We start from the raw sequence: 20,545 nt of genomic DNA on the forward strand, positions 1-20,545 counted from the left end.
TTTACATTTTAACTAATAGAAAATAACTCTCGTATGTTATTTTTTAACTAACAGTAACCAATTAAGAGTAAGTTCTGATTTTTTGGCTATATATCATCTTGAGTATGCAAAACAGTAAATCATTCAGGGAAAGCTATGAATAAAGTCATTAATGAATAAAGGTCTAACTCCAATACTCGGGTCAATTTCGGATTGATGACAACAGCAACTAATGCAGGTCCAAGCTCCAAACCAAACAAAATAGGTTCTGGAAAAATGGAAAAGACTGGGCTTTTTCTTAAACAATGTTAGATTCAAATTTTAAAGGTTTTGTTTCATCGCAATTTTCCTCCTGCTTTATACTAGGAGGTATAAACAAAGTTCACATCTTTTGGCATCAGCCAGAGCGACAGAAATATGAGAATACTATGGTCTTAACAAATGGATTTTTGAAACATTTCAAAAGTCTGCTGTCCATAAATTGAAGTTGGATTTATGCCAATAAGTGAGAAACCGCAAATACTGGAAATCTGAATGAAAGAAAGAAAATGCTGCAAGTTCATTAGCATTTAAAAAGAGAAAGGGTAGTTTAATGTTTCAGGTCTAGAATTCCAACAAAGGATCTACACTCCAAATGTCAACCTACCTTTTTCTCTGTTAAAATCTTGCTGTATTTTTTCAGCATTTGCTGTTTTAATTTTACAATCTTCTATTTTACATTTTGAAATATCTGCAAAATCAGTTTCCAATGTTTGCCTTTTGTTTGAAGTATCACAATTGGGTAACTTTAAGTATATCTACTACTGGAAAGAATATCAAAGTCCAAAGAGTTACTAAGAAAAAGTAATACTTTATTTCTATATTTTGTTGTGACCAGATCAATACTTTTAACTACATTAATTTTTAAATATAAATTCCATTGATGAGGCTCAATTATTTAAAGAATTTGGTGGTAGGGTCTGAACTATTTAAAGGCATACTATGTAACAGGAGTGTAGCCTACATAGGCAGTATTCTTTCACTGGCTACATAAATGGCCTTACATATGGGGAATCAATGGCACCATAAAATGCGTTGTTGTGTTGTTGTGTTATTGAACAAAAGAGATAATTTGAGTGAAGTAAACATGTGGACCAAATCCCATTGTAAATAAAAATCAAGAGTACACACAAATCCAGCACTGTTGATACAAAACTAAAAAAAAGGTAATACATGAGGTTATATTCTCAGATGGAACCAGGCAAACAAAATATAAAATTGCATTAAGATCAGTGCCTGTTCACAAACAAACAAATGAACAGCACCCTATCACAGCTCTCTCCATACTTTTTCCTTCCAATTTCTTCCTCATTCCCATCGTCTTTCTGTCCCTTCCTGGAATCAATGATGCATGCTCGATACAATTACAAGCAATGTAATGTTTCAGTACAGTGATAAAATGAACACAGGTGTCAGCATATTACTTAATGATGGGGGCCATGACCTATTTAGCAGGTGTTGCCAGATAACAGTCAATAGTGAGATCTCTAATTGATGTTTCTACCCTCTTGCCCAGACATACTAAAACGAACTGCATTGAGATCACATAAACACACTTTTTCCATTGGAACAAGCCCCTGGAGAAGATTTGCTTTTGTGGAAATCTCTGACTTAAGAGTAACTTATTATAAATAGTGCTGCTGGGAAGAGTGTATGCAGTCCCTCAATGATGTAAAAAAAAAGGGACTTTTATGTTTAGTGAATGTCAATCATTTGTATTCTTTCTTATTGCTTATATTCTTAACATTAAGGCCGGGTGTTGGAAAACCCATCATTTTGAGGACTACTATCAGGCATACACTTATTATGAAACATGTGAAGCAGATTTCTCTTTTTAAAAGGAAACCCCAGGTCTCCAATATCCAAAGAGCTTTGATTGGAGCACGGCAGGATGTAAGGTAATTAGCTTGTGATTCTCTGTTTGAGTACTGCCCTCCCAGGGTACTATATAACAATGCAAAATGCCTAACTCATAATTAATCGTGACAAGTATAAAACAGAACAAAAACAGCAGAATGTGGAGAGAGTCCTACAATTTTCTAATAGTACTTTGCCAACTTTTAAATGTGGGACTTTAACTTTTAAGAGAGTTGCTGTAAATTCATCATAGATTTAATTCAGTGAATTATAAAGGCCAGAACCAAATTGGACTTACTTACACTATTTCAACACTCATAGTTATTAAAGCAGGAGCTATGCAAATTTTAGTTTTGTTGCATCTGTATGACAGAACTAACACAAAGGCCTGAATTGCAGGAGTGACAATCAATGTCAGAGTGTCACACCAGCTCGTAGACTTTTCTGCTGCAACCTGGCTCCATATTTTAGATGTGTAGAGCATACCTGATGATGAAGTACTTTGTAACATGAGATCATCAAGGGAAGCAAAGCTATGCCCCTTTTTATAGTATAAGCTACCGTATGTCAGTAAGTTATCACTCATTGACACTGAAAAGCTTTAGTACATTTAAACAGCTTTTCAGTTTGTTAGTGAATGAGTAAGGGAGATAATTGGCCAGGGAGACAGCAGACAGAGTGGCAGGTAGGTAAGATGGTAGACTGGCAAGTGGGTAGAATAGAAGCTTGATAGGATAGCAGGGTGATGAGGTTAGGTCAGTTGAGTGAAGAGATTGAGGGGGTCAGAAGAGAGTTGGAGAGGTGGGGAAGCAATGGATCATGAAGGAGTGGAATTTTAAGTTGAGAAGTTTAGGTTGAGTGTGGGGAGTTGGAAGTTGAGTGGGACAGGTCTGGCATTACACAGGCTCAAGGTGAGATTCAGAATGCCAGTGAGTGTTCACGGGGTATTGGCAAATGAGGTCAAAGAGAGAAACCAGAAGATCATAGAGGCAGAGGTCATGTGAGGGAAGGTCAGTTGTTATTTACTAAAGAGTGAGACACAGCTTTAATCTCGCTTTCCTGGATAGATATCCAGTAAACAAGTCAAATATTTCTACTGAGGAGAAGAAAAAGGAAGAAAGAATAAAGCTACAAGCCAAATCAATTTATCTGATTAAGGTACCAATAAATAGCATCACACATCTTCTTATCTTCCCTCTGTCTATTGCAGCATTTCTTGGTCTCAATTATAAAATAAAAGCCGAACACTCAAATCAAACACTCCAAACAATATTTTGAAATAAATCTTGGCTATGATGCACACAGAATCAATTAGTCACTCTTCTGCATTCATTTTGTTCTGTAGGCCTTTGCCCATTCTTCTGTTCATATGTTATCCAAGCAGCTGAAACATGGTGGAGGAAGGCTGCTGATTCTTGGAAAAAAAAAGTGCTGAGGTTTCAGAGGGTGACCTTGAGTAGCTCTCACCCGAAAGGTCCTAACTTTATAACTGCACCATCTCAGGATGGGCATAAGCAGTCTAGCTGACTCACAGGAAACGGCAAGTGGATCTGCAGAATGGCACTGGAAGGAGGATCAGTCTAATTTTGATAGAGGCAAAGAGGTCTGTACTCCCTACAGATAATGATACTTCCCCGGGGCAAACCGTAAAAGCTCTAGCAACATGTCGAAGGACAGATTGCTGTGCTACCCACTGTCAGCACCATTGCTGGTGGCTATGAGTGATAGTGTTCATACTTCATGATTCTTTTCCTGCTTTTCCAGCTCTTTCTCTTTGACAGCACTGTTTGAACAGGTGGCAGGTCTTGAGAAACCGAGAGGAAAACATATTAGGGGTGCATGCTCACATCATCTTCAGCTTATAAATTTGAAGATATTGGGAAATAGAGTCATAGAGGTGCAGAGCATGGAAACAGACCCTTTAGTCCAACCCGTCCATGCCGACCAGATATCCCAACCCAATCGAGTCCCACCTGCCAGCACCCGGCCCATATCCCTCCAAACCCTTCCTATTCTTATACCCATCCAAATGCCTCTTAAAATGTTGCAATTGTACCAGCCTCCACCACATCCTTTGGCAGCTCATTCCATGCACATACCACCCTCTGCGTGAAAAAGTTGCCCCTTAGGTCTCTTTTATAATATTTCCCCTCTCACCCTAAACCTGGGACTCCCCGACCCCAGGGAAAAGACTTTGTCTATTTATCCTATCTATGCCCCTCATAATTTTGTAAACCTCCATAAGGTCACCCCTCAACCTCCGACGCTCCAGGGAAAACAGCCCAGCCTGTTCAGCCTCTCCCTGTAGCTCAGATCCTCCAATCCTGGCAACATCCTTGTAAATCTTTTCTGAACCCTTTCAAGTTTCACAACATCTTTCCGATAGGAAGGAGACCAAAACTGCACGCAATATTCCAACAGTGGCCTAACCAATGTCCAATGACGGAGCAAGTGGGATGTCAGCAGCACATCCATCAGAGTGACATTTTTCCATTCTCAAATCAGTCACGTTGTGACCCAACGTGATAGTGCCTTTAATGCTTATTACATGCTAACTTTGTGTGTCTACTTGGACACAATTCGGAGACTGTCAGAATGTTTGATCTTATGGTTAGCTGGAAAAAAGTGACTCTCATGTTGTTAAAATGAGTTGTTTCAATTTAAAGCTTGCATAAGAAAGATCTGTTTTAACCCAATTTCCCCTTTGAAGATGTGAATGCATTACACAAGGCTGAAAAACATAGGTTTATATAGCCATTATTTGCTTACTGTAACCATTTACTGGCTAGCAGATAAACCAACATCATCTATTTTCTCATTAACTCATTTGAAAAAGAGCATAATCTCTATTATTTTATCCATTTATGATTAATTTGTCAAGGTAATATTAACAAGGTCAATTTCAAAAGATTGGTGATGACATTAAGAGCTTAAAATTAAGCTGCTTTGTGCTTTATCTGCTTAAGAGTACAATGAAAACAAATCTTTTATTAATGCTACAGAAATTAATAAATGAAATCAAAATGTTGTAGATAGAACATCATAGTTTCATAAGCTTTAGTGCATCTCTGATTGAATCAAATAATTATTTAATCTTTTCATTGAAGAGGGTAGAACAAGCTTTACAATTCTATACTATTTCTGTAACATCCACCAACCTACCCTCAATAATACCCTCAAACATTATTAAAATGTAATAAATGTTAAACAGTCAAGAATTACAGAAAATTTACCAAAATTTACTGATTAAACCTTGCTACACATGCATTAACTTTCATTTCCACAGATCTCAGAAGCTTTGACATTGCTTTATATGGATATACAAAAACAACTCCATTTCAAAATTTGAATATCCTGAGGATGGGCAAGATTTATTTTAAATGATTATTTATTCAACTTTTCTGATACCTATACTAATTGGGAAATATACCATAGAAGATAGCCAGTTTGTATTTAAATTTGAACAGACTACACTTCGGTCATGAGTGGTCAGACATTCCACATACACTGGTGCATCTTTCTTGGACCCTCGGTCCCTGTTGCTGCAGCTTCTAGTTACTCCTGCCAGGAGATCTGCTGTCATGACATGCCATGCTCGCCTATCCTGTACTGTCCTTAAAATAAAAACCAAAAGAAATGTGGATGTTGTAAATCAAAAACAAAAACAGAAATTGCTGGAAAAGCTCAGCAGGTCTGGCAGCATCTGTGGAAAGAAAGCAGAGTTAACATTTTATCTTGAGTGACCCTTCCTCAGAACATCCTTAAAATAACTCATCTACAACCACAGTGAAATCCGCCATCCAATTATATCTAGGTGACCACTCTTTCAGTTAACCTCCATTTTATCCTCGAGAAGTGTCTTTGTAATTTTTCAGCTGTGGCAAAATGGCCAGAATACTGGCATTTCTGTTTCTGGATGTTAGTTTTGTAATTCTCTTTTTTTTTCTCCTCTCTGGCAATTTCAAATACCTCTTCCTATTAAGAGAAAACAGGATATAATAGACCGGATAACCTGACATCGGTAGTGGAAAATGCTAGAATCCATTATAAAGGATTTAATAACACAGCACTTAGAAAACAGGATCAGGATGGAATTATGAAAGAAATCATGTTTGACAAATCTATTGCAATTTTTCATTTTGAAATTAGTAGAGTTGATATGGGAGAGCCAGTGGATGTGGTTTATTTGGACTGTCAGAAGGCATTCAAAAAGGTCCCATGTAAGAGATTAACATGCAAAATTAAAACATACGAGGTTGGGGAAAGTGAACTAACAAGGAGAGAGAACTGATCGCCAGACAGGAAGCAAACAGTATAATGAATGGGACATTTTCTGAGTGATGACTAGTGGTGTTATGTACAGACTATTGCTGGGTGTTCAGAAAAAAAAATCACAAAACATAGTAAGATTTGATGAGAGAACTATATACATAGTTCCAAGTTTGTAGAGATCAAAGCTGGGTGAGAGAGTCAGCTGCAAAGAGGATACAGAGATTCGGCATAATTCTGTTTGATATGGACAAGTTGAGAAAGTGGCAAAATGCATGGCAGATGCAACATAATGTGGATGAATGCTAGACTAACCACTTCAGTAGCAAAAACAGAAAGGCAGATTATTATCTGATCAGCAATAGATTGGAAAAGGAGTATTTGCAACAATATCTGGGTGTCCTTATAGATCTGTCACTGAAAGTAAGCAGGCAGGTACAGCAGACAACGAAGGTGGTAAACGATATGCTGTCTTCCTAGTGAGAGGATTCCAGTACGAAAACAAGGGTGTTCTTGCTCCAACACTACAGGACATCGGTAAGACAATACCTGGAGTATTATGTGCAGTTTTTGGGTGCAGAAGGGTGTTCTGGCTATGGAGGGAGTACAATAAAGGTTTACCAGATTGGTTCCAGGGATGGCAGGACTGACAGATCAAGAGGTATTGGTTAGGTGTTTCTAGTGACTGGGGACAAGAGGTCAAGGCCTAAGAATAAGGGGTAGGCCGTTTAAGATTAAGATGAGGAAAATGTCTTCCCCCAGAGAGTGGTAAGTCTGTGGAATTCTCTGCCACAGAAAGCAGTGGAGGCAAAACATAGTATGTTTTGAAGAAGAACGTTGATCCCCTTAGTCCTAAAAACTATATGGAGAAAAAGCAGGAACAGGCTACTGCGTTAGATGATTGGCCATAATCATACTCAATGTGCTAAACACCTAATCTTGCTCCTATTTTCTATGTTTCTACATTTTATTTGTCTTATTATCTATATATGGAAAGGTCTTAGTATCCACATTTCAAATGCCTCTATTTCTTCTTTTGATTTTTACTTGGCTAAGGATTGTCTAATATTCTGAAACATTCAGGAAAGCAGATTAAAAGAAGTATCTTATGTGTTTCTATTCCTTGTTACAAGTTTGAGTTTTCTTCTTTTAACATATCTTTCATCTTCGCAAAATTAATTCTAACCATCTCTATCTTTCTAACTTTTGCATCACACCTATCATTTTTTATTATTATTTGTTCTAACAGATTTACATATCTAATTCTTCCAGTGTGATGCTATTCACTTCAATCTTCACTCTAGTTCCTTTGATTACATTACTTCCAATTGTCAATGTTTCTGACCTTTTGTTGTAGATACTCAATCCATAGACTAAAGTTTAATATTTTACTTGATCTATAATATTTTGTAAAGCGATTGCACCATGTCCTGCTTAATTGACAGGTTAATAATATTATGATCCAGCATCAATACAACTGTATCTTTGATTGGACCTCAATCATATTAATGTTCAGTTAATATCGCTTCAGTTAAAAAAAAACTTGTAACTTTTTTTCCTCTAATTGCTCTAATGAAAAGGAGGCAAATAAAAGTAAAATGATTAAAGAGGCCACTTGCCTAATTTACAAAGTATCAAATAAGATTGCTGAAAGATTAGGAGACATTTAAACGTTTAAGGATATCTAACGATTGAGATAGAAATTTGATTTGGAATAGGATATTGGAAAGGTGAGTTTTGGATGAGTTGAAGAGGTGAATTTTCCAATCCTCATTTCCTAACATTAAGTCAATTACTATGCTACCTTGAGACACATTGAGACATTGAGGTTTGTAATCCTAGACAGAATTCCTCCATAAACTAAGAAGAAAAAATACAGCTTGAAGTCATAACCAAGTCAAAAGTACTAATAGCTTGAGGAGATACCTATAGGTGACTTTCTACCAGGACAAAAATTTCTTATTGATAACAAAGTAAAATATTACTCAAACTCTTAACAACCACTTAACCTTATCCTGCCTCATTGAGATTAATCCTGTCCCTGCATACAGGGCTATCACCATGCATAACTGGGTCAGGTGTTAGCAAAGTGATTAAAGGCAATCAGTGCCTGACTGAGGGACTGAACATGGGATGGGAAATGATGATGAGAGCCATCCTCCATCCCCTTCTTCTGACATTGAACTGCCCGCTACCTGCACAATTCTTACAATTGTCTGGGTCATCTGAGATCCAAAAACTCATTGCTGACTGGGTCAGATGTGTTCTTCAAATAGCAGCCATGGTCTTTTCAGTTATGCTGAGCACAAGAGCTGCTGCTTTCTAATTGGCCAGCAGCTCTTACTAGGCAGGACTTACACTTCCAGGGTCTTCATTCCAAGGGAAAACCTTCTAGGGACCTCAACACTGATTGACGACATCTGCATCTGGTTTGATGAGCCTTTGTGAAAAAGAAGGCACCGTGGCTTTCTCGTCAGCTCTTCAGCCAGCAGGCGAGCTCCCCCAGTTCCATAAGGTTCCACTTAGGTCTTCAAGAAAAAAGTCCTTCCCTCACTTGAACCATTATTCCCTAGAAACTGAAAACTAAAGGAAACTCAAGGTATTAGGATGGATGACTTTTCTTTCTGCCAACGTGCCCAATGCAAATATAATAAAAGTCCTTATATGTCTATGTTTAAGAGTTAAGTTGATCAGTCCCTTTTCCCTCTCTACTATGAGATTCTCATTAAAACCCAGCTCTCTGACCTACCTTTCAGACAACCCTCCCGTTACAGTTCCTTGGACATATCATTGATTTTGGTCTGATTATATTTCCGCAAAATACTTTGAGAAACTTTCTAACAGTAAGTATTATGTAAATGTAAGTTATTTTTATTCCTGAACAAAAGGAGATTGTTTATTAATAATACATATGTAGTGTAAGGCTACTTCTACTTGTGATGTTCTTTGGTCTCACTTTCATAGCTGTAATTAACACTGAAGAATATATAATCTATGGTTTATGCATAAATGAGAGCCAATACAATTAGAGGCTCCAACGAAAAACTGGAATCTAGAGAATATTTCTGATATTTGTCTCGGTTTTATAGATATAAAAGATGTATATCTTACAAAATGGCTTTGACATTATCACAGGCAATTTACTAGTAAGCAAATGTTTAGCTTGGCTGAACTCAATTTAAAACGTGCTTGCCTGGCTTTTTCAAATATGTTACATTTTTGTTAACCTTTGCTTTAATCAATGCATGGTCAGCCAAAAAAAGTGCTATTAGAGCAGACAGTTACCCTTTAATGGGGAGAAGGAACTAAGGTAAACAATTACCTAATTTTCTCATAACATTTGTCTAGTCTCACAGCAAATGAAAACTTTTCTGAATTTCTTCAGAACTATGGTATCCTTATTTAAGAAATAACGTAAAAGTATGAGAAGCCGTTTTTATGCACTGAGTACTCATTTCTTCCCCATCTCTGTGTAAGTACTTTCATTTCTATAACATTTAGTGTGGCTGATTGCTTGTTTCCTACCGGGAATTATTGCTCCATATAAAAGATGGATTTTGAGGTATATTCTATTAATCTCAGGAATCACTTTATAGAGTATTTATTTGATAACTTTATAAACATCCTGGCTCTTATGGTAACATTATTGGCACCAACATACAAATTGAAATTTGTTACTGAATTCCCCTTTTCACCTTGTCATTTTGGAAGGTGATCTCATGAACTATGTTTTGCAATCAATTGCCCTAATAGTTTTTACAATTGACTCAAATTACAGGTTCTTTCCAAAACTTAAGTATCCTCCATTGTTTCTAGTTTATTTGCTCCTTAGTTCCTTGAGCAAGAAATAATACTATTGAAGTACACTATAATGTAGTAATATGAAAATCACTTAGCACCGATCCATGCTATGTACAGACATGTTTTTGTAGTAGGAGTAAGCCACTTGGCCCTTCTAACACCACCATTCAACAGGAACATGGTTGATTGATTGTGGCCTCAGCTCCACACTTCTCCCTATCTGCAATGACTTTAACTCCCTTTGTTAGTCAAGAACCTATCTACCTCACTGTTCAAAGTGCTTAATGACCCTGCTTTCACTACTCTCAGGGAAAAGAAATTCCAAAAGTGCACTACCCGTTCAGAGAAAAAAAATCCTCATCTTCATTTTAAATGGGAAGCCCTCAGAGAAGGTTTTTACTCAACAGATATCTGGGATGGAGAAAGCTATCTTTTGAGGAACAGTTGGATCTGTATCCATTGGAATTTAGAAGGATGAAATCTTGAGGGGACTTGACTAGCTGGTGCTGAAAGATATTTCACCTTGTGAGAGAGACTAGAACTAATATATTTAAAAATAAGTGATCTTCTACTTTAAATGAAGATGAGGACTCATTTTCTCTCAGCAACTTGTGCAATCTTGGAAATGTCTTCCCCTGAAAATAGTAGAGGCGCACTTTTAACAGTGAGGTGGTTAGATTCTTGACTAACAAAGGGAGTTAAAATCACTGCAGACAGGGAGGAATGTGGAGCTGAAGCCACAATCAAGCAGATTTCCTTCTCTAAAGGACATAGCGAACCAGATTTGCAGAAAACGACAATAAAGTAAATGAGTATGAAATGATTTCCACTTCAAAGACAAGGCTTAAGGCTGTCCAAGGCTAGGATCTGAATATTCAAGAACAAAGAGGATTGATGAGAGCAGAGCGGTGGATGTGATCTATGCAGACTTCAGTAAGGCATTTAACAAGATTCCTCAGGGTAGACTGGTTAGCAAGGCATTTTGGAAGGGCAGATCAGGGAAGGACTTATACACTTAATGTTAAGGTCCTGGGGAGTGTTGCTGAACAAAAAGACCTTGGAATGCAGGTTCATAGTTCCTTGAAAGTGGCATTACAGGTAGATAGGACAGTGAAGAAGGCATTTAATATGCTTGCCTTTATTGGTCAATGCTTTGAGTATAAGAGTTGGGAGATCACGTTGCGGCTCCACAAAACATTAGTTAGGCCACTATTGGAATACTGCATGCAATTCTGGTCTCTTTGCTATAGAAAGAATGTTTTGAAACTTGAAAGGGTTCAGAAAAGATTCACAAGAATGTTGCCAGGCTTGGAGGGTTTGAGATATAGGGAGAAGCTGAAGAGACTGGACCTATTTTCCTTGAACTGTTGGAGGCTGAAAGGTGACCTTAAAGAGGTTTATAAAATCATGAGGGGCATGGATAGGGTAAATAGACAAGGCATTTTCCCTAGTTTGAGGGAGTTCAAAACTAGAGGGCTTAGGTTTAAGGTGAGAGGGGAAAGATATAAAAGGGACCTAAGGGGCAACTATTTCACACAGAGGGTGGTGCATGTATGGAACGAGCTACCAGAAGTGGTGGAGGCTGGTACAATTACAACTTTTAAAAGGTATCTGAATGGGTATATGAATAGGAAGTGGTTAGAGGGATATGGGCAAATGCCAGCAAATGGGACTAGATCTATTTTAAGATATCTGGTCGACATAGACGAGTTGGACTGAAGGGTATGTTTCTGCATGTGTATCTCAATTACTCTAATTTAACATTTAGGATGGAAAGACAAAAAGGAAAAGAAGGTGAAGTAGTGCAGATGATGAAAGATGGGATTAAAGAAAGTTACTGAGAAAGGTTCTTATTTTACACTGAGAAAAGAACAAGATGTAAAATGTAGTTAGGTGGAGTTAAGTAACAGCCATCAAGGGGTAGCAAACCTTGTTTATAGGCCACAACCAGTAATGGCGATACAGTACATGCAATAAATCCAGGAATGAGGGGTCCATGTGACAATAATCATGGCTGATTTAACTCTATGTATGGTCTGCATAAATTAAATGAGTACTAATGCTATGGAAGTCAAATATGAGATTATTTTTTATTCATTTGGGATGTGAGTTTGCTGGCTGACCAGCATTTATTGCCCACCCCTAGTTTCCATTGAGAAAGTGGTGATGAGCTGCCTTCCTGAAGTGCTGCAGTCCACCTGCTGTAGGTTGATCCACAATGTCATTAGGGTGTGAATTCCAGGATATTGATCCAGTGATAGTGAAGGAATGGCGATATATTTCTAAATCAGGGTAGCGAGTGGCTTGGAGGGGAACTTTAAGGTGGTGGTGTTGCCATGTATCTGCTGCCCTTGTCCTTCTGGATGGAAGTGGTCATAGGTTTGGAAGGAGCTGTCAGAGGATCTTTGGTGAATTTCTGCATGCATCTTGTAAACAGTACACACTTCTGCTACTGAGCATTGGTTGTAGAGGAAGTGGATGCTTGTGAATTTAGTGCAAATTGAGAGTGCTGCTTTATCCTGGATGGTGTCAAGCTTCTTGAGCATTGTTGCACCCACCCAGGCAAGTGGAGAATATTCTTGACTTGTGCCTTATAGATGGTGGGGAAAGTGAGGACTGCAGATGCTGGAGATCAGAATTGAAAAGTGTGGCGCTGGGAAAGCACAGCAAGTTAGGCAGCATTCAAGGAGCAGCAGAATCGATGTTTTGGGTCCCCTGGCGATGGTGGACAGGCTTTGGGGAGTCAGAAGGTGAGTTACTTGCCACAGTATTTCTAGTCTCTGACCTTCTCTTGTAGCCACTATGTTGGTGGGGCAAATCTAGTTGAGTTTCTGGTCAATGGTTACCCCAAGGATGTTGTAAGTGGGGGATTCATGATTGTAATACCATTGAATGTCAAGGTGCAGTGGTTAGATTGTCTCTTCTTGGTAATGGTCTTAGCCTGGTATTTGTGTGGCTCCAACGTTACATGCTGCTTGTCAGGCCAACCCTGGATATTGTCCAAATCTTGTTGCATTTGAACATGGACTGCTTCAGCCTCAGAGGGATGTGAATGGTGCTGAACATTGTGAAATCATTGGCGAACGTCCCCATTTCTGACCTTATAATGGAGTGAAAATCATTGATGAACCTGCTGAAGATGGTTGGGTCTAAGGAATTCCGGCAGAGATGTCCTGGCGCTGAAATGACTGACTTCCTACAACCACGACCATCTTCTGATCTGCTAATTCTGACTCCAACCAGCTGAGAGTTTGCAGTTTTGATAGGGCTCCTCAATGCTACACCTGATCGAATACAGCCTTGACGTCAAGAGCTATCACTCTCACCTCACCTCTGGAATTTAGCTCTTTTGTCCACACTTGAGCCAATGCTTGTGGTGAGGTCAGCAGCCGAATGGCCCTGGCAGAAGACAAACTGGGCGTCACTGAGCAGGTTAATTCTGAACAGATGCTACTTGATAGCACTGTTGATGAAACCTTCCATCACTTTACTTATGGCCTGGTTGGATTTGTCCTGCTCTTTACGAACAGAACAAATCTGAGCAATTTTCCACATTGTCGGGTAGATGCCAGTGTTATAGCTGCACTGGAACAGCTTAGCGAGGGGAGCATCAAGCTATGGAGCACAAGTCTTCAGTACTATTGCTAGTGAGAGTCCATAGCCTTTTCAGTGTCCAATGCTCCCAACCATTTCTTGATACCACTTGCAGTAAATCAAATTAGCTGAAGACTGGTATATGGGACTGAGGACTATTGGAGGAGGCCGAGATCAATCGTCCACTCAGCACTTCTGCTGAAAATTGCTGTAAATGCTTCAGTCTTATCTTTTGCATTGATGTGCTGTCTCCAATCATTGCGGGTGGGAATATTTACAGAGCCTCCTCCTCCAGTGGCTTGTTTAGTTGTCCACCACTATTCACAACTGGATGTGACAGGACTGCAGAGCTTAGATCTGATCCACTGGTTGTGTGATCATTTAGCTCTGTCTATCACGTGGTGCTTTTGCAGTTTGGCATGCAAGTAGCCTTGTTTGCTAGCTTCACCAGGTTGACACCTCATTTTCAGGTATGTCTTGTGCTGCTCTTGGCCTGCACTTCTGCACACTACAATGAATAGGGAAGAGCACCTGGCTTGGTGGTAATGATTGAGTGGGGACATGTAAGGCCATGAGGTTACAGATTGTGCTGGAGTAAAATTCTTCTGCTGTTGATGGCTCACAACACCTCATGAATGTCCAGACTTGAGCTGCTAGATTTGTTCAAAGTCTGTCTCATTTAGCAGGATGATAGTGCCACACAGTTAGAGGTTATTCTATTCTCAATGCCAAAAGTAATAAGACTGAAAATTGGGAGTGTTTTAGCAAGGAGGATCAAGAAACTGATAAAGAAAAATAAAATAAAATATTTGGTTTGATTTATTATTGTCACATGTATTAAGATAGAGTGAAAACTATTGCTTTGCATGCTAACCAGACAAATTGTACATTTGTATGAACAGAATGCAGAATATTGTGTTACAGCTGCAGAGAAGGTGCAGAGAAAGATCAACTCTAATATATGAGAGGTCTATTCATAAGTCTGCATATAGTGGGGAAGAAGCTGTTCTAAAATCTGCTGGTACATGTTTCCAAACTCTTGTATCTCCTGTCCAATGGAAGGAGATGGAAGAGAGTATAACCAGGATGGGAGAGGTCTTTGATATTGTTAGCTGCTTTCCTGGAGCAATGGGAAACGTAGATGGAGTCAATAAGAATATGAATGTAAAATAGCATGAAACATCAAACAGACTGTAAAAGCTTCTGCAGGTATAAAAGAAAAGATTAACAAAGACAGATGTGGGTTCATTTCAGGCAGAGAGAGCAGAATTTATGGCAGAGACGTTATATAATTAGTGCATCTGACTTCGTGGTGGAAGATAAGAAATTGTTCAGAAACAAGAGATCCAACAGACTACTAAGAATGAGGGAGTGAAAAAATTTGTGTTAGCGCAGAAGTAATGTTAGAAAATTAAATGGGACTGAAAATAGATAAATCCCTGTGATTCAATGATCTGCATCTCAGTGTTCAAAGAAGCAGCCACAGAGAAAATGGATACATTGGCAACTATCTTTCAAAAATTCAAAATATTCTGGAAAGGTGCCCACAAGTTGGGAGGCTGAAAATGAAATGTCACTTTTTAAAGAAGGAGCAACAGAAAAATGAGGAACTGCAGGTACATTAGCCTGACATTAGTTAGGAAAATGTATTTTAAAGCATGTGATAATTGGACATTTAGAAAATAACAATCTAAAATACCTGGAGTTAACATGGTTTTATGAAGAGGAAATCATATTTGAAAAATCAATTAAGTTTTTTTTGAGGATATCATCATATGGAATAGGAGCTGGATTAGACCATCGCCCTTAGAGCCTGCTGTACACTTTTGCCATAGTTTGGGGCACATTTTTTTAAGATGAGAGGAGAAAGATTTAATAAAGACATGAGGGGCAACATTTTTACACAGAGTGGTTTGTATATGGAATAAACTCCCAGAGGAAGTGGTGGATACGGGTACAGTTACAACATTTAAAAGATGTTTGAACAAGTACATGAATAAGAAATATTTGGAATTATATGGGCCAAGCACAGGCAGGTGGGATTAGTTTAGTTTGGGATTATGGTCAGGATGGGCTGGTTGGACCAAAGGGTCTGTTTACATACTGTATGACTCTACCATGGTGGTTTTGAATCTCAACATTCCCTCCTACCCCAACAACCTTTTGCTTATCAGTCTTGCTTATAAGAATCTATCTAACACTTTGGAAAATGTTCCAAACAATTATGACCCTCTGTGAGAAAAATATTCTCATCAGGTAAAGGAAAATACTTTGATAAGGTCTCGTAAATAAAATTTGAGAATGTAGAATAGAGATAAAAATACTGTCATAGATTTAGAATGGATTAACACGGTGGCACAGTGGTTAGCACTGCTGCCTCACAGTGCCAGAGACCAGGGTCCAATTCCCGCCTTAGGCAACTGTCTGAGTGGAGTTTGCACATTCTCCCTGTGTCTATGTGGGTTTCCTCTAGATGCTTCAGTTTCCTCCCACAGTCCAAAAATGTGCAGGTGAGGTGGATTGGCCATGCTAAATTGCCCATAGCGGTAGGTGAAGGGGTAAATATAGGGGAATGGGTCTGGGTGGGTTGCTCTTCGGAGGGTCGGTGTGGTCTTGTTGGGCTGAAGGGCCTGTTTCCACACTGTAAGTAATCTAATCTAATAAAAAAAACAGAGTGGAAATAATGTGGCATTCTGAGAGTGGCAGTCTGTCAGGATCAGTGCTTCAGCTCCAGGTGTTAATAATTGGATACGACAACCAAAAGTTTGCAAATGACACAAACTTAGTAAGTACGTGTTGTGCAAATGATGCAAAAAGATTTCAAGAGATTTGGACAAGCTAGATAAAGTAGGCAAGAACATGACAGATGAAATAGAATGCAGATAATTATTAAGTTGAATAGTGTTGCCAAACACAGAAACCTGGAGTTTCAGGTACACAGTTCTTTGAAAGTTGTGACATGGAGAGACAGGGTGGTTAAGAAGGCATTTAGGGCCCTTGCCTTCATTGCTGAGACCATTGAGTATAGGAGTTGGACATCATGTTGAGGTTGTGCAGAACACTGGTGAGGCTACTTTTGGAGTACTGCGCAGTTCTGGTTGCCCTGCTATAGGAAGGATATTATTAAATTGGAGAAGTTTCAGAAAAGAATGTTGCCAAGATTGGAGGGTTTGAGTTATAAGGAAAGGGCTGGGTGGGCTGGACATCTTTCAGTGGAGCATAAATGCTTAAGTGGTGACCTTATAGAGGTTTATAATATTATGAGAGACATAATTAAGGTTAAGGACAAAGGTCTTTTCTCTAGAGGGAAGTTCAAAACTGGAAGGGCATATTTTTAAGGTGAGAGGAGAAGATTTTAAAAGGGACCTGAGGGGCAACTTTTTCCACAGAGGGAGTGGTTTGCATGTGGAATAAACTGTTAAAGGAAGAAGTAGCTGCAGGAACAGTTACAACACTTAACAGACATTTGGACAGGTACATAAATAGGAAAGGTTAAGAGGGATATGGGTCAAATGTAGGCAAGTGGGGCTAGTTTTGTTTGGGAAACTTGATCAGCATGGAAGAGTTGGCCCAAAGGGTCTGGTTCTCTGCTTTGTGTTTCTATGACTCTGTGATCAAATTGTCCAGATTGGTAGGAGGAAAAGATGTGCAGAGCATTTACTAAATGTTGAGTGATTGGGAATTGTTGATGTCCAAAAGGACCTGGCTGTCATTGTTCATACGTCCCTGAAATCTAATGTGCAAGCAACCAGGAAGGCATATGGCATGTTGGCCTTTATTGCAAGATTTGAGTCCAAGTGTAAAGTGTGTAATTGAGAGAGTGCAGCAGAGATTCACCAGTATAATTCTTGGAATGATGGAACTAATCTAAGAGGTATGACTGAGGAGAGTGGAACTGTATACTTACAAGTTGAGAAGAGTGAGGGATGATCTCATCAAAGCATATAAAATTCTTAAAAGTCTTGGCAGTTCATCTTATCAATAAAATTGTGGCAGAATCGAATGGTATATTTATTAACCTTTAAAAAAGTAACCTAAATATTCAGGTTATAATCTTATTGCAGTGTCAAGAGTATGATTTTAAAGGTTTTTAAATATTGTGTCAGTGACTTCATGATTGCTACAAAATCAGAAATTGCTGGAAAATCTCAGCAGGTCTAGCAGCATCTTTGGAGAGAAAGCAGAGTTAACATTTTGGGTCTAGTGACCCTTCAGAACTGATTGTAGCCAGGAAAAAATTGGTATATATGCTAGAGAAGGAGTGGGGGGAGGGGAAGGAGTAAATGATAGCGAGAGATGAAAACCAGAGAGAGAGAGAGGGAGAGAGAGAGAGATTGCCAATTGTTTCTGATTTCCAGCAGCCATTAATCTTTGCTTTTTTAACTTAGTGACTGTTGTTGTGCAATTATTCCATAATATCTATTATTTATGTGGTATGCATATATTTCTACTCCCCTGCCAAGACAGAGTAGAAAATTGCTTTGGTCTTACTTATATTAAAGTAATAAACAAAATAGTCAAAATATTTTTGTCTTCCATTTAGCTGGTAATACATTATGTAAATAATGGCATCTGCATTATTTCAAAGTTTGTTTGCTTTGCAATAATGTAAAAATTACCATATTACTCGAGAAACAGTTCAGAGTTCTGACCCAGGAGAATATTAATGAGGAATGAAAACTTACATTGTGGATTTTCAAACTTGTTTCCAGTTCACAACCAACAGTATAACTTCAGTATCGTCAATTCTGACGCACAGCTGGATGGTTTGTGAAGAACTCAAGCTGTGGTCAGTAATTGAAAATATCACCCTCTAAGATCAGCATTAGTTTTGTACCTGAGTTTGTGCTTTTACTTTCAAAATTTATTTTTGATATGATGTGTGCATATGACATTGGCATCCATCAAATATGTATAACTGAGGTTCAGCTTTGATAATCTGCAAGATTCAAGAAATCTGAAAAATGATGCACCTCCAGTGAATGTGATACTGTATTCACAGATAAATAACACAGAAACACAGATTGGATTGTGTACTAACCGTACCACAGTCAGTGATCACCAGACTTTGAAAGTTTAAATTATATCTTGTCCTCATCATTAGAGTGCACTACTACCGATGATGTCAAATATATTTCCTAAAAAGATAGCCTACTGTGTATTATTTAGGGAACTATTTTTCACTTTGCAATAATTAATTGTCCCTTAAACATCAGGAAAAAAACACACACATTGCTGCTGTTAGAACTCAAGGTTTGATTTCTAACATGTTATAAAACCCATTAATTTCAATCTTGGAAACAACAAACAATGACACCAATTAAAGATTGCCTTGTTCCTCTTGAACAAAATAAAACTTGAGCAGGTACTTTCCAAGCACAGTGAATGTTCTTCCTTAAAGTAAGGTGTAATTTAAAGCGATTACCCTTCCAGAAAGGTTACCCTTTAGTCGGAACAAGGAATATTAACCCAGCGTTACACAGAACAGGCTTCTGAAATAGAATGTCTGCTTTTCAAGCGGCTGTAGTATAATTAGTTACTTGATTTACTGTAAGGAGATTACACTGGCCAAGGAAAGAGATTACAGATGGAGTACTTTGAGAACCGCACAACAGTGTACCAGCAGTGCCTAAAACACGGTGCTCTCAGAATATTGCCAACATCTCCCCGCACAACAAAGGGACGAACAGTCACACTGTAACATAACGGTGCCTGGAGGAAAGTGAAAGATGAATTCGACAACACTGTGTAGAAAAGGGATCTGGAAGTCAGCTTAATAGCACTAGAGCAATTAACAGATTCGCTCTGTCTGCTAGTCACATGCGCACCAATGTTACCTAGCAACAAGACAACTCACTAAAAGTTCGCCAGGAAGAATTGCAAATCTTTAGCTGAGTGGGGCTTTGTGCAGTAGAGAAAATATCGGTTTACTGAGTCATATTGTGGTAAAATACAGTAAAACCTTTCACCTGATGCATGGCTCATCTTGTCAAAAGAAAACGTATTACATCTTTTCTTTAGGTTAAAATCGTGAACTTCCGTTAAACCGATGCGGTTTACTGTGAATGGCGGAATTTTGCCGTAAGGTTCCTATCAACGTGCGTTTTACCTGGTATTTTCTGCTCGTTTCTTTAGTAGATGTAAATGTGAAAAAAAAGTTAGTGTTGAGTGCTAACTAAATTGTTAGATTTAGCTATTTTCTTCCCTGTTAAACTGTTTTAAATTTACTGGTCAATATTGTATTCCAGAATAATCTGAAATTAATTGATATCTAAATGTCTTAAATATCAAAAAAACTGTACTCCAACAAAAGTAATGCTAGAAATATCCAAAGTCAGTGCAGTTTTTTAAAAATCATCTCAATAACATATTGACCAAAATAACACCCATCATTCTCTTCACCAGAATAGCTATGATAGTAATCCAAAAATAAGAACTTGCAAAATTTATGCACCTTCTTACCTTCTGAACTACAATGAACTATAAGCAAAGTTTCCAGAAGAAACAGTGAGAACGTCTGGCCGGCCATGCTGCAGCCTTGTATTGAAGTCTTTCCTAGCTTCTGATGAAGCTGACTTTGGAAGTAAAGGTTGTGGAACCTGATTGATGTAGGTCTCCGAGCTGTCTTTTTTTTCCCTCCTCCTGATGCTAGTTGGGAAAAGGCGTGTTCGAAAGTTGGGACATTGCGTTTGCACTAAAACTGTTCAGCGCTAAGGTTCTCCCCACCCAGGCCCCGGAAGCAGCATAACTCAGCAGCGGTCCTCTAACAGGGAGGTGTCTGCAAGCTTTACTAAACCGTTATTAGCACAATGCTTACAAACAATAGGTCAGGAGAGAAAAATCTGGCTCGGCCATCTAGAGAAATTCTTTGCACTTCATTCCGATTTTCTAAACGAGAGAGTCGACTTTGATATTTTCTGAAATTCAAATTTTAAAACTTGCATTCGACAAAATGAATTTATGAAACAAGTTGGGAAAGTTTTATACAATCTGTTCGCTTCGCGTG

The 20,545-nt window shown here is 38.5% G+C and overlaps 1 protein-coding gene across 3 annotated transcripts in view; it reads right to left on the minus strand.

The window, feature by feature from the left end:
• Positions 1-20,269, minus strand: part of lrp2a (low density lipoprotein receptor-related protein 2a) — a 346,919-nt gene extending 326,650 nt beyond the window's left edge. For all 3 annotated transcript variants that reach the window (XM_072579538.1, XM_072579537.1, XM_072579536.1), the window contains exon 1: positions 20,002-20,269. In XM_072579538.1, the coding sequence (XP_072435639.1) occupies positions 20,002-20,068 (67 nt within the window). In that variant the 5' untranslated portion in view covers positions 20,069-20,269. The remainder of the gene's footprint in view (positions 1-20,001) is intronic.
• Positions 20,270-20,545: the final 276 nt, after the last annotated feature.

The sequence above is a fragment of the Chiloscyllium punctatum genome, chromosome 10 (genome assembly GCF_047496795.1).
Source record: "Chiloscyllium punctatum isolate Juve2018m chromosome 10, sChiPun1.3, whole genome shotgun sequence".
Lineage (NCBI taxonomy): Eukaryota > Metazoa > Chordata > Chondrichthyes > Orectolobiformes > Hemiscylliidae > Chiloscyllium > Chiloscyllium punctatum.